Raw genomic sequence first — 16,323 nt, forward strand, 5'->3', positions numbered from 1 at the left:
TGTCATTAGGAATGCCTTTGATCACACCTTTTCTAAAAATCTTGTATTTGGGGATATATAGAGTTAATCTCAAATCCGATATAAACTTATTCCGGATGGCAGAATTTGCATCTTGGAAAGACTTGAAAGAAATTTTCCACGTGTTCCAAGCATGATGCTCTATTTCTTCAAATTTGATATTCTTTGTTAATAACCTAGAAGCTTTAATTATAGAAGTGGATCTAGATTTGTTATCAACAATTTTTCTGACAAAAACAATAAACGGACTTTTATTATAGCGGTCATACCAAAATTATTGGTTATTGTATTGTCTCCCGAGTCGAGAATTTTATTTTGAGTATTTCCTCTCTTGTTTATCATATTATCAGTATTCAAATATTGCTGATATGGGTGCTTTTTGAAAGGACTCTTCCTGTGACGAATCTACATTTACTATTTTTTTTGACTTAGATTTTTTTGAGTCACTTTTAAATGATGTCACCTGGTTTATCCTTTATTTGGTCCCACGTTGGAGACGCAGTGGAATCCTCCGACGTACTTGAATACTGCCTTTTAAGATTTGATCTAACCAAAATTATTTCCATTACTTGATCATGCATTATATTATGCATATCTGATAATTCGCTTTCCATTTTTTCGCTCACACATTGAGACAATTGAGACATTCTAAAGTTTGAAGGCGGGAGTTATCTCTCCCGCCTTGAGAAGGAGGCTTAAGGTTATCTATTATTTCCTCGCTTTTAGTATTAAATATTTCCTCACACTCTAGCCGAGAGCGGTGAAATCTTAAAAGAAAACACCAAAAGAAATCACGTAGATAAATCTCAGGTGGTAGAAACACCTCACACAATTATAAAGAACAGATTTCCATCAAAATTTTCAGAAGGCACGTACTCCCGCGTCCAACGAAAAGCCCGCTCTTCGGCCTACTTTTAGATGATCCCTGAAAGCGATATTCTCTCTGTGGACATGAACTACAAAGCCAATATCCATGTTCTCGGAGAGTAACATATAATGTGCACAATTTCTGGTTTTGTTTTGTGCTATGTGTACGAAATGCCGATAGCACCAGTGCTGTATAACAAGATACTTATGTATGTAAATTGATAATAAATAAATTATTCAGTCGTGAAAGATACTGTAATATTCAAAAATGAAATAAATATTTTTCTATATTCATTGTCATATTTATATCTTTTTATTTATAAAACACAAAATTCCTGCTGTGGGATAAAAACATTTTTAATCGTATTTCTATAAATTTTCTTAATTAGTAGTAAACTGATCTTTGATATTTATCAATCATTTTTTTTATTATTAAAAATTTAATTATTAATATATGTGTAGAATTTGTCAAATTAATCACTTATTCTTCTAAAGTTTTTATAATTAAAACTCAAAAAATATACATGTTGCAAAATATTTTAAATCTCTTCCTTTATATAAAATATAAAGAATTTATATGTTCCATTCTAATAAAATTAACATTATTTATATATTTTTATTATAATTTTCATACCAGCATAATACTTTTGTGCTTAATACTTTATATAACACAATGTACTAAATTATAAAATTTAATATAATTACAAAATAGTATTACTATTAATAAATAGATTGTATACATACTGTCTTTTAGTTTCTAATTATTTCCAATCACTATGCATTTCTATCCAATATATTTTCTCTTCTTCGAGTTCTTGGATTATTATTGGTTTAGTGTATTCCTTTGTGTTAACATCATAAAAATTATCATCACTTGTCATGCTTATTTCTTCCTATGGAGTCCATCGGAATACATTCTATGGACATTTGTTCTCAGGTATAGATATTCAAATCATTGTAGTTGCCTTTTTCTATTTTCTCGATTATTGTCCCTTTTTCTTTCATTTTATTTAAAAATATTAATATAATTAATATAACAAATATTTATATAATCTTGGTGTCTCTCTTGGCCTTCTTTTTCGACCTATCCGGCATGGGTGATCCTATCAATAACTACGGTCGGTATTCATAATTAAAGAAAAGTCTATATGAATATCGGCGTATGTTACCGCTCGCATAGTTCTCAGGTTCATTAGAATACTCAAACCTCCTCATCCAGAAAATGCTTTTTTTAAAGTGGAGATCATTGAGGAAAAATTTTTTATTTTCTTTTAATACAGAATTTAATACAAAAGTTAATGTAAAATACAATATAATTTAAAATGTAATACAAAATAATTTATAACATGGAATAATTTATTACACGAAAATGCCTAAAATATATGTATAATATATTATACATATATTTTATTATTATTGATAGGTTCTTGCCGAAGTGATTGGTTTTCCCCCTCCCCCTAATATTTTCTTTCCTCTCAAAAAACGCCATCTTATGACCGCCTCTCTCATCATCCTATTGTGTCGTCAATCTCAGCCTCTGTTCAGATGTTGTGCCGGCAGCACGCTTTCTGCTCGGTCTGCTGAGTTTGACTGTGTCGGATGGCCATTTAGCATAAATCTTTAAGTCACCTTTCTCAGGTATCTCATTAATTCTCTTAATCTGACTGCTTCCTTGCACCTACCTATACAATACGTTTCTCTATTTTTTATTTTTTTATTTTTGTCTCGTTGTTGCGTCGCAGGAATGTGTGTTGCTCTGTTTTGTTTTTTGTACAGATCATTCTGTCACTCTCTTTTAACCTTTTCGTGGATGGACCAAGTTTCTTTCTTCCGTTGCATGGAGACTAGTTGCAGTAGCCGTATTGCATCACGGAATGGGTACTATTGCACACCCTTTTTTTGAATGCTTCTAGGCTTTGTCAGCGTCGGCTCTCTACAGCTTTGGAAGGCTGGCAAGTGAGCATCATGCATTTTCGTCGCACCTACGGGAATTGACGGGAATTTCTTTCATCATTTTGTGTGCGAATTTTTAATTACATCATCTTGTATAACATCTGCATTATGCTTGTATAACATCTGCATTATGCACATATAATTGAATGGTTTTGTTGAGAGATACGTTGCATCGGTTACATTTGAATTTATTTGTTTATCTGCGACATTACTGCTTGACTTTGTATTATGATTTTTCTATAATTCTATTGTTTATAATTTGACATTAAGAATGAACCAGTAAAGGTTCGAAACGTGCGTTTGTCTATTAATGTCAGTGTTTCTTACTTATGCGAATCTTCGATGTAACTTTTAATACGACTTTCAGTCTGCTAATTTTTGCAATAATAATATTCTTTTAATTTGATTATAATTTTTAGCTTTTTTACATTTATGATCTATATCTATGCAATTATTCGATTCGTTATGACCTCACGCTCAATTTAATATATTTTTGCTACGTGCAACTTGGCGCAGTGGTTATTGCCTTTGTATTTTTAATTTAATTTTTGATTGTTATCTTCAACCACTCTTTTTATAATTTTAATATATATGATTAATTAAATATTTTAGTGTACCTTTTTCTATTTTATCTTAGTATAAAATTTAAGAATTAATTTTTTAAAAATCGAATAAAATGATTGATTCTCTATTCTTCAAATTAATACATTAACAAACACGATTGTATCTAAATATTGATAACAAAAAGAAATAAAGCTCTCTGTAGATTTAAACTTAAAGTAGATCAATTAGGCGTATAGAGCTAAAGATCAAAATAAATAATGTAAGTTGGTTAATCAAAATATATATTAATAATTCATAATACAAGTTCAAAAACAAAACCGATGTAATATATATAAAAGTTAAAGATATGTGCGGACGTTTCAACTTACTTTTAAGTCATCTTCAGCGCAAATTTGTAACAAAGATAGAGCATTATATAAAAAGGTTCGCAGAGAAAGAAAATGGTAAAATTAGATGCAGGAAGAATATAAACTGGTAATAATCTTAAATGAGATATAACTCCAATCGCAACGGTTGTTCATAATCAATTGTAGACAGCTTACTAATCTTAAAGGAGATGTAACTCGAGATGCAACGGTTGTTCATGGTTAATTGTAAACGGCTTCCAATAATTTCCTAAATATTGATAACCTAAATATTGATAAACTTCAAATCATGTAATATTTAATTCTGATAACCAGATGACCAGATATATACAGGGTGTATTTGAAATGATGCACTAAACTTTATTCTAGAGGTTAAAATAAGACTTTTTTTCCCATGAACATGGATCTGCAAATGAACCCACTCCGAGCCAGAGGCCTCTAAAGTTTGGGGAAAAAATTAAAAATTGGCTATATATGTAGAAAAAAAGAAGGTTTTGATGTTATCTATCACCTTCTCTTGAGAGATAAATAAATTTGCGTTGCGGGTGTTTGATCAATTTCACACATTTTCGAATTTGAGAGGGGTTCATTTGCAGACTCATGTTCATAAGAAAAAAAAAGTCTTATTTTAATCTCTAGAATACGCTTCTAAAGTTTAATTATCATTTCAGATACACCCTGTATTATTGTTAATTTTCCATATTATACAGGGTGTTTCAGGTCAAGTTAGAGAAACTTCAGGAGCTTATGGGTAATTGAATTTGGAACAAAAAAGTTCCTATAAACATGGAAAACGGTTTGTTATAACTAATGACTGTCAAAAAATCACGTTTATTTGATGATTTTTTAAAATAATCCCTTATTTATTTGACAAAAGTAATAAATTAAGTAATAATGAAATAAATCTAATAGACAAAAGTAATAAATTAAGTAATAATGAAATAAATCTAATAGATAATTAAATAACAAATTAAATTACATTATCTTTATTTCTCTGCCATAGTACAGCATTAGCTTATTCGTCGTGAACTAAACTGATTCTGAATGTTCATGTTCGAGATGTAAACAAAAAAGTATCTATGTGATCTACAAACGTTACAAATGTAGTGTTTACATAAAGACCTTCGAAAGTTTGTTTTTATAGTTTCTGCTTTTTTCTGCTGTTTTGAATATATTTTCTTTTGAACGCCTTGTCAGAATTACATAAATGAAAATGTGAAATAAATAAAACATTAATGAATAAATAAAATATTCATAATAATTAATAATTATTTTTTACTAATAATTAAAAATTGAATAAATAAAATATAACAATTATAAAATACAAAAAATAATAATAATAAAATAATTACATCATATATTAATAATAATAAATACATCATATAAAGTATGTACACAATATTTCGCATTTCCTGCTCAGTTTTAATGCTTTATTATTTAAAAAATGCATTTTAGTAAAACTTTCAGTTTAAATTTCGTCTCTAATCGATTATTTTTATAAATACCTTTTATTTATTTTATTAGTAAAAATGAATGAGAAAAAACATACTTTCCAAATTTTAAGTTTTTTTTTAAATTATTATTTTAGCTATTTTTTATTTAGTATTTTAACAATAATTACATTTGTCAAAAATTTCATTAAAATTTATTACAATAATAACAAAAAATTTTCATATTTCAAAGCCATATTTATTGGATTTTTATTTTTCATATTGTATGTATTTTAGTAACATTTTTTATACTAGTTTCTTTGTTTTACATTTTATTGATGTATTTGATGGTGTATTTTTGTAAATTTTTACAGAAGACCTGTTTTTCTCTGCGATAATCTTGTATATTATTGCATAAAAGTATAATTTTAGATATTTTGTACTTGCTATTAGATTGCACTATTGCTCTTTCGGTTATCTCATCTAACGGGTCTTTTGAACATTATCAGTTTGCGGCGCTTTTATATAAATAAGATAAAAAAAAACACTCAAGTGGTGTAATCTACTTTTCACATATCTCATAAGTATGCATGTATACTTCAATAAGCAGTTAATTTATAAAAACAATGCTTTTTATCTAACGTAAATTCGTTTTTATTCTAATTATTTATGCACAATCGATTATATATATATATATATATATATATATATATATATATATATAACCTTTATTTTATTTACATCGATTAATGATTTATGTCGTTTATTACGTTTTTTTAATTTTATTTAAATTTTTTTTGTGACATTGAGAAGAATCGAAACATTTGTTCAGTTATATGTATATTATCTTAACATATTTAAAAAATTCTAATTATTATGCACCATTTACTGTGTCTATTAGGCTTCAACAGCTTTTCTTTTTTACTTTTTATAATTATTATTTGTGAGCCTCATTTATTTGCTTTACTAAAAATAAATTCTGAAAAAATAATTATTCTTAAGATAACGAAGATGACGAGGAAAATCATTGAAATACATATTTTATACATACATTGATTCAGAATAATTTATAGTAATTTTGTTTGTTTTTAATCGCGCACTTAAAGATTAGTATGTTTATAGGAAAATGCAATTATATTAATTTCATGCAAACGATACACTTTGATCTTAATCACACACGCCATCCTAAATATTTATCCTGCACAAACAAATAAACTTGACTATATTTACATTATGTTATTCACAATTATACATTACCGTTTTTTTTTAATTTATATAATATTACGTCAATAAGTCTTATTTACATTATTGAATCTCATTAACGCTCATTAATACGCTCATTATATTAATAATAAAAATATGCGAGAAAAAGACATAGTTATTTTTAAGAAAAAATATGTAATTGTTAATTGCAAATTACATATTTTTTCTTAAAAATAACTATGTGTTTTCTTTACACCAATTGATTCCTCTCATTATTTTGTACATAAAAGTATTAAAGTAAAATAATCGAAAAATGAATATTTTACAAGATATTTTACGGTTTATGTAAAATTAAAAAATGATTTCAAGCCTCATAACTTGGAAAGTATTTAATGAAAACTAACTTAATTATAGTGTTTTAGAAAGCTCTTGAGATAAGCTACAAGAATATGCAAAAGCATATAGGGTGTCCCATTTAAAAAGTTGGAGCTAACCTTCACGTGACCTTCAGGTGGCTCTTCAAGATCAAACTAATGACACTATCTTATGTCCCCCTTGAAACCATACAACTTTTGTCTGAAACATTTTTTCGTATCTTTTAGACTTTACGAGATATTTCGATGTGTCAAGTTAAATGGGATACCCTGTATATTCGATCAGTGCATACGATTGTTCGAATCATTTAATAAATTCATGATATGCGCACTATGTAGTATTTTGACCAGCAACATTATATGTTTTTTATTCACAATTTTTGTTTGTTTCCTTACAATTTAAATTTAATATAACAAACGACATTGCAAATGTTGTTCGATATTGTACGTTTAAATAATCTTCGAAAATATTCAAAAATATTATAAAAGAAATATTAAATGACAATTCTGATAGATTTGTAATGATATAGAATGTTTACTTAATATGCTATTCAAAAGCAAAATTGATTTCTCATGGATTTATTATTAACACGTTTACAACTTTGTACTAAAGTATCATTTACTCTTTATTTTCTAACTTTCAGAATATAACGAATAATGAAAATTAAAATGTAATGATGTAATTGAATAATGTTATATTATTACAATGACAATTTAACAGTCGATGTAATTTTTAACGGAAAATAACAGAATGAAAATAATTCATAATTAACGATATACATAGGCACATGAAATTCAAACAATTGTGTATTTATACTTTCACTAATTATGAATTGCACAGTATAATAAATATTTGCGCAAGATTGATTAAAAGTCACATATTTCTCAATAAAATTTAAATGTGATCAAAATAAAAAATAATACATATATACATATGAATTACTAAAATGTTTATTAAAGTAAAAGAATATGTCAAAAATAAATATATCATAAATATATAATTAAAATATTTGGACTCTGTAACAATAAATAAATGAATTATGCGCATTGCCTATATTTTTTGTGATTGTCCATATATTATAAACTCATATAAAATTATATAATTGTAAATCATATTTCGCATCAAAAATACTGAACGATGTAAGTCTCTAACTTTTCATGAAAAATTGCAAGAGTAAGTAAAATTGCAATATTTAAGCTCTAATTATCGTAACATCAGAACATTAAGCAATCAGGACAAAGATAATTACAACGTCGGATAAATTAGACGCAAACAATAAGCACATTTTGAAAGGAAATCATATCCAGTCTGTTTTATATTAATACGAATATAGGGACAGGAATGTCTCAACATATAAATTTAGACACAAACATTAAGGCTTCTGAGTAATCATCGCCATATTGAAATCGTCAGAAGCGAGAAAATAACACGCTGAGAATTCTTGCCATTTTTAAATAAAAAAATATTTTGAAAAATAACACTACAAATCAATTCATGTATACTTGTAAAATATTCTGAAAACCAGATTTTTTCCTTGACAGTTAATAAGTAGCCTTAAAATGAGTAGTAAACGAGAAAATACATAGTTTGACAACTGTTGAAAAGAATGAAAAATGTTCTTTTACACAATATATTTCTTGCTAAACTTGGTTTTCGGAACATTTTATGGCTTTCATAAACACGTTACACGTCACAGCACTAGTATAAAGTGAATAATAATGAAATGATACGCAAGAATTTTTTAAAATGATTATTTGTTATTGATTTTTTATGTCAAACGATATTGATTTTTAATGACTTAATTTTATTTTATAATAATAATAGATTAATTTTTACAAATATTTATTTGATTAAGAAAACGTATCTTATTTTTCAAATAAGTAAAAATATTAGATTTTATAATTCTATGTAAAAATGTAATAATTAAACAATTGATAAAATTTTTATTTAAAAAAGAATTAAATATGTTCTGTATATTATTTATAATTTGTTAATGTTAATTAATCATTATAATATATGATGTACATAATAAACGACAAGATAAAATCAGTGCAGTAAAAATCAATATCACTTGACATGAAAAAATCAATAATAGATGACAGATCGCTACGCGTGTATGTATGTATACAGGGTGTTCAATTTAAAACTTTCCACATGTTTATTTCATAATTGACTATTTTTTAAATTGATAAACATAAATATAAACTTAAATTGATAAACATGTAAATATATAAGTATATAAACATATAAAAGTTAATTAATAAACATATAAGCATATAAATATATAAAAGTTAAATATGAGAGATTCAGACTGTAAAATTTTAGGCTTATATTGTAAAATCAGTGATTACAATAATGCATATTTCATGCAAATTTTACTCTTAAATTCTTCGTTAAGTTAAATGATAATTAAAAATGATGCGATAGAGGTTGTGTCTAAAATATTTTGATTGTTTTTTTTATATTTATATTACAGTTTTATATTTAGTTAATTTATACCAATTTACGTTATTTAAACTTAGATATTCGATAATTATATATAATATTATTTATATTTTATTTATTTATTTATTTATTATTTTATTTTATTTATTTATTATTTTATTTTATTTTTATATATTTATTTATTTTATTTATTATATTTTATGTATTATATTTTATTTATTTTTTATATTATTATATTTTATTTATTTATAGTTTAACATTGCATATAATATAAGTTTGTTTATATATTATAAAAGTAAGAAGGAAAAAAGTTTATAACATGTGTCAATAAAGCGTTTTAACTATATTATTTTATCACACGATAAGTATTGGTTCCATTATAGCTATTATTAGTTAGCCATGATAATTTCATGAATGCTATTGTAGTTATTATGCATTATTTATATTTGCACTTAGTCTATTGTAAAAGTTGCAATTAGTTGGAAATTAGTTTGTTGCGAAAGAATTTAATAATGCATGCAATTTTGCGTAATTATTTGACTGTTTTATAAATGCAGAACTGAATATTGTATGTTATTGTGTAATGTTATAAAACGTAACGTGCAACTTTTGCAATTGCAATTTAACTGGAAAATTAAGTTAGTATAAATGTCTCGAAAAAGATTGAGTAAAATAAAAAAGTGAGTAAAATAGATCAATTATATGTGCGTTAAATTGTATTAAGTGATTTTATCTTAAATGTGCACTTTTTTAAACAAAATAATAATTTTTTTCAATAAACTACATGTTGAATTATGTATAAAGCCAAGATTGTATGAATATTGTATGGATCCGGTATCTAAATTCCGTCACGTGAATGTTATTTATAAAATCAGTTGTTTAGACTGTGATGCTTCGTATGTGAGACAAACTAAAAGAAAGTTGTTGATCAGAATTGAAAAACATCGTTCTGATATTAATAAAGCTTCTGGTTTTCTCTCGATTGTGTCCCTTCATAGATTGAAGGGTCATGAGTTTGATTAAGAGAATGTTTCCATTTTGGACGAGGAGCTTGGATATAAAAAGAGATTAATTGCAGAGATGTTGCACATCTCTAATCAGAATCATAGCATTAACATTCAGAGTGATACCGAATTCTTAGATAAGTTGTATTTGCCTATTATAAAGAAGTTTTAGCATTGATTTTTTTGAAAAATTTCTTTTTGTCTTTTGTTCTGTCTTCTTTCCTTCTGTGACGTTTCCCTCTTTTGACGCTTCACGTTACTCATCTATACGTTTTCATACACCTCAATTCGGCGGCTATTGATTGGAACGTTAAGTTGTGCTTAACTTGCTCTCTCTTCGTGTGATTTTTTAATTTGAGATTACTTTCAATTTAGAGACCGGTATGTAATTTTTATTAGATTAACTTTAGTTTTACATTATTTATTAATCGAAAGATTTTCTTATTGTTAGTTTTAATTTCCGGATTGTTGTTAAATTATATATATCTCCGTCTATTTTTTCTTTTTTCTTTTTTAGAGTGTCATCTTTCATTACACACATTAAGGACCATTAAGTTTCCAACTCGTCATCGATTTATGCATCTTTGACTGCTTTTCTTTTTTAAATTGGAAATGAACTTGCGTGTGGGATTTCCTTTCGGTTTCTGCTTTCGAGGTGAGCAGCACGTTCTTTGTGGTACACTGAGGATATGGGGTGTGAGTTTGCATTCAGTTTTCCGTTGCGATTATTACTGATACTCCGATTATTACCGTTAATGCGTTGCGCTCTTTTCTATAATAATTGATTGTTTGAATCATCCGTTACTTTGCGCATTTTTGCTTCCGACTTTTTTGACTTTGTAATTACCATTTATTTTGGTTTGCGTTTTTTCCGAAACTTATTTACATTTTATCAATGACTGTTAATTTTATTTTTATTTTTATGTTTATTACTCACTTTGTTATTCAACATTGAAAAGGATCCGAATTGGATTGAAACGCAGCATTTGTCGTGTTTAAATTAAATAAATATTTTCATATGGTTTATTAAATTGAAATAACCGTTCTATTTTTGCATACATTTCACTATTGCGTTGGTCCTTGAAGCCTTTTAACTAATTTTTATTGATTTTATCTAACGGACCTTTATTTCATTATAATCATTTTGTATGAATATTTCTCTTGCATTATATATACGTTAAAATAAATTAGTTTTTATTTGGATATTAACTTTCATGTTTAAAAATAAATGTTGGTGCAGAAAACTGTTTTCCATTCATGAATTAATAAACAGCTATAAATCTTTATCAATCATCATAAAATGTCTTTATGTGGAAAATAAGTATTATGTAAAATACATACAACACGTGTAAATTGAATCATACGTATTAATATAAATGAATTATACGTTCGTTTATTAAAATTACCTTGTTATTTCCTTACGAAATGATTCTTAACATATATATTTTGTGCACCAAAAAATTCGCAAAAATCTTAATAATAATAATAATAATATTAATAATAATAATAATAATAGTAATAATAATAATAATAATAATAATAGTAATAATAATAATATTAATAATAATAATAATAATAATAATAACAACATTAATAATATTAATAATAATAATAATAATAATAATAATAATATTATTATTATTATTATTATTTATTTTAATCTATTAGTTCTATTTTTCATACATTTTCTTATGAAGATGCATTATGATTTCTCATAACTGGATTAATATTTATATGTATTTATATTAATATAACATTTATATTAATATCTTTGTAACTGTTGTAAAATTCGTGAATTTAATTGGTCTATGCTCTTAATTTTGACTGGATCTAAGAGCATACGCCAATCGGATTCATGAATTTTACAACAGTTGTAAAGCAGCTTTTCCTGCTGAACACTACCAATGCGAGTTAGGTCAGTGCCTTTGATAATTGTCTCCAGTGATAAGAATCTATCGCGAGCTACTGCTTAATTATATCTGGAGGCCAGAGCTTGGAAATGACTTATCTTTTTGCATCAAGTAGAGAGAGAGGGGGGAGAGAGAGGGGGGAGAGGGGAGAGAGGGAGGGAGGGAGAGAGAGAGAGGGAGAGAGAGGGGAGAGAGAGAGAGAGAGAGAGAGAGAGAGAGAGAGATTGATTGATTGATTGATTGATTGATTGATGAACTTTTATTAGCTTTCTCAGCTATTTTCATATACATTTAAACTTACATATTTTACGTTGCGAAAATATGCGCCTTAAGCCTACTCTTGAACAATTTTAGCCTATCGCAATTTTTAACTTCCTCTGGCAGGACGTTATATATTTTTATGCCTTCATAAAACAAACTTTTTTGCGCGGACTTTGTTTTCCTAAACTGCAGTTCAATATTACCCGCTTGTCTTATTTCCCTATCACATTCCTTCTCTACTATCTGCAACCTATTCCTTGATTGAGTTGGCAGCAAACCATTTAATATCTTAAAAATAAATATACATATATTATATTGCAATCTTTGTCTTACTGACATAAATTGCAACGCTTCTAGCATGTCATCCACTTTGGTGTATCTATCACATTGAAGTATTACCCTCATAGCTCTGTTTTGTACCTTCTGCAATTGGGTTATCTGTGTCTCCCCCATGCCTATTAATAGCGTCGCGCAATACTCAAAATGAGGAGCTATGATTGTCTTATATATAATGCATTTAGTATAGGCTGATATATAATTACCTATTCTATTTAAGAAACTTGTTTTTTTACCTATTTTCTTTAGCATATAATCGCAGTGATCTTGAAATCGAAGTCTGTCATCAATAATTATACATAGATGTTTCATATTTTTCACTCGTTCTATTTCAATTCCATCCAGACATTTCAAAACCGTATTACCTTTCAACTCTTTTCGAGTACTTCTAACTATCATATATTTCGTTTTACTAGCATTCATTTTTAACTTATTTATATTCATCCAACGTTCAATTATATTAAAAACCGTATTCAATTTTACCTCTATATCCGCGCTACTTTCTCCATTTACATATATAAGCGTGTCGTCTGCAAACATTTTAATATTACACCCTTCTGGACAGACTTCGATTATAACATTTATATATATTATAAATAGTAAAGGTCCTAGTACCGAACCTTGTGGCATTCCGTACTCTGTTGTCAATATTTCAGACCACGCATGATTGACTCGCACTTGCTGTTTCCTATTATTTAAATATGATTTGAACCATTCCAAAGCCATTCCTCCAATTCCATAATAGTACATTTTTTCTAATAATCTTTCTCTATCCATTGTTTCAAACGCTCTCTTAAGGTCCATAAAAATTACTCCTACCATTTTTCTATCACTTACTATCAATTTCCATTCATCAGTTTGTATCGCTGTTTCGCACGAATAGTATTTTCTAACCCCCGACTGATGTTCTGTTATAATATCGTTAATTTCCAAGTACATTTCAAGTTGTTCTTTAACTACTAATTCTAACACTTTCTCAAATATTGGTAACATATTAATAGGCCTATATCACTCGCTTTTTCCGCTTTATCTATCTTTGGGATTGGTATTATCGTCGAGGTTTTCCATCCTTCCGGACACAAACCTTCTCTTAAAGAATTATTTATTATATTCGCAAATTCCTCTTTTATTACCGAAAAAACTGCCTTCAATATATCGCTGGTTATCCCTTCTTCCGTACCTTTCTTTTTTGGCAATCCCATAACAACTTTTTCTAGCTGTTCTAGTTTAACGGTCTCAAAGTTTTCCATAATTCTTTTGTTTTTGATAATATAAATAATTTTCTTATTTACATTCATCCAATGATCAATTATATCACTACCGGATTTATCGATCTTTATAGAGTTTACTATGTTATTAATACTTTGTATATAATATAAATTAAATTTATCAGCTATATTACACTCTTCGGTGTCGCCTAAGATTTCAAAATCTATATTTCCTACTTCTTTTATACCTACTGGTTCACCCCTAATTATTTCCTTCAATGTTTTCCACATAGATGTAGGGTTTTTTTATTAAGATCTATCATATTTTCATAGTAATCTTTCTTCTTCTCCTTGATTAATTTTATTATTTTATTTCTTTCAATTTTATACTGCAACCAATTTTGTTCAATATCATCATACAATGCTCTTCTATAAGCCTTATCTCTTCTATCCGCAGCCTCTCTTATGTCATCTGAAAACCACTTTTTCCCTTCCCATACTTTCGGAATTCTATATTTTTTCTTCGGTGCCATTACATCTAACGCATCCACTATACTATCGATAAGTTGTTTCGCTCTCTCACTGACATCCATACATTCACATTGACATCCCTGATTTTTCTGCAGTTTATTTTTCACTAATATGGCAAATTCATTTATTACATTACAATACATCAAACTCTTTATAATTTCTAGCAATAAATTCTCTATATTTACTTTCAATTTTGCTGACATTCATCTCAACTTTCAGCCACGCGTAATCCGTTATTTCATGAATTACTTGTACTATTTTATCATTATTAGCGAAGATTAAATCTATAATTGTCTGACTGTCTTTCGTAATTCTCGTCGGTTCGTTAACATACTGTTTCATACCCAAGCTTAACATTGTTGCTTGCAATTTCTTCGCATAAAATGAATCCATCATAAGATCTATATTAAAATCTCCTATAACTATGCATTCTCCCTTTACTACCAACTCTTCCACTATTTCCTCAAAGAATCTCATGAAATCCTCGTGCGATGCACTCGGTGAGTGATATATTATCATTATCACTCCTTTACATACTTTATCTTTCACTTCTATCGCAGCACACCAACAATTCGATTCTAATTTTTTTGCTAATACTTTCTCGTATTTAATTTCGCTCCTTACATATAGAACAACTCCTCTCGTATTTCTATTCTCAGCATTACATCTAACTGTACTATAACTCGGGACGTTCACTTCACTGTCTTCGATATCATCAATCAATCTGGTTTCCGATAATGCTAAGAACATAGGATTTATTTTCATAATCTGATGTTGTATCTCATCTTTGTGTGCCATTAAGCTTTGCGCATTTGTATATAGTATATATATATATTAGCTCCGCTTCTTCCTGTGATTGCTATTTAGCGTCCTCCTAGCCTGCTCTCCTCTTCTCCTCCTGTAGCGCCCTCTTAAAAGTCGGACACTCCGGACTAAGGGCGTCATGGTCGTCATTTATCTTCAGATTGTATGTTCGATTTTTGAACACACAATTCACACATTTCTTCTTTGTCGCTGTACAATCACGCGAGTTATGACTTCCTGCGCATTTATGGCATGTTTCCTCTCGCGTACAGTTTTTTGCGATATGATAATATCCCCAGTATTTAAAGCATCTTTTAACGTTGATGTGATCAAATACAGGACATTTCTTCCATTCTACATTTAATTTTGTTTTCTTCAATATCAGCCCGTGCGTCTCTTCATCTGCTTCCATTATTATTGATCCTTCTTCATTTCCTTTTCTTTCAGATTGGCTATTTCTCTTTTCTTTGACTATTCTCTTCACAATTCGCATATTTATTGTATCTATTTTATTCTGTATCTTTATCGTACTTATAAGTTCACTATCATCTAAGTTCATCTCTTCTAAACCTATGTTAATAATTTTTATCTTTGGTTTCGATTGAGGCGACTCCATCACTTTGTAATTTTCTCCCAGCTTAGCTTGAACTGTCTCTTTTAGTTTTTTCACCTCCTTTCCAGCTTCACAACCCACAATCACTGTTCCCTTGCTTCTTTTTCTTAGGCCGGTATTCATAGTCGAAGCTCAAGGTAATACCCAAGACCGTCTTGGTGAAGATTGACTTATTCAATGAAAATCATCTTAAGAACGATATAATTCATAGTCGCGATATAAGATAATCTTAATTGAGAAATTTTTATTTAAGTATTTCTTATGTGATATACGATCGCGTTTATAAAGATGTACTTAAGGCAATGCTTATTTATAAATCGGGTGTTTCTGTAATATTTCCGTTGGATTCACCAATTAAAACATTGCATTTGGAATTCAATTTTAGGAAGTGTTATGCTATCTAGTTTATATGATTAAAAGATATTCATAACCTCTA

At 27.8% G+C, this 16,323-nt stretch overlaps 1 protein-coding gene across 1 annotated transcript; it reads right to left on the reverse strand.

Moving 5' to 3' along the window:
- Positions 1 to 15,344: 15,344 nt before the first annotated feature.
- Positions 15,345 to 16,010, reverse strand: LOC112637102. The gene has a single exon (XM_025406067.1). It carries the CDS (start codon positions 16,008 to 16,010, stop codon positions 15,345 to 15,347), a length of 666 nt encoding a protein of 221 aa, XP_025261852.1.
- Positions 16,011 to 16,323: the final 313 nt, after the last annotated feature.

Source organism: Camponotus floridanus, unplaced genomic scaffold, assembly GCF_003227725.1.
Source record: "Camponotus floridanus strain SB8 unplaced genomic scaffold, Cflo_v7.5 scaffold130, whole genome shotgun sequence".
In the NCBI taxonomy this organism is placed as follows: domain Eukaryota; kingdom Metazoa; phylum Arthropoda; class Insecta; order Hymenoptera; family Formicidae; genus Camponotus; species Camponotus floridanus.

What these genes read in the sequence shown, in the direction of transcription:
- LOC112637102 (XM_025406067.1), bottom strand. Translation starts at nt 16,010, where the DNA reads ATGAATACCGGCCTAAGAAAAAGAAGCAAGGGAACAGTGATTGTGGGT.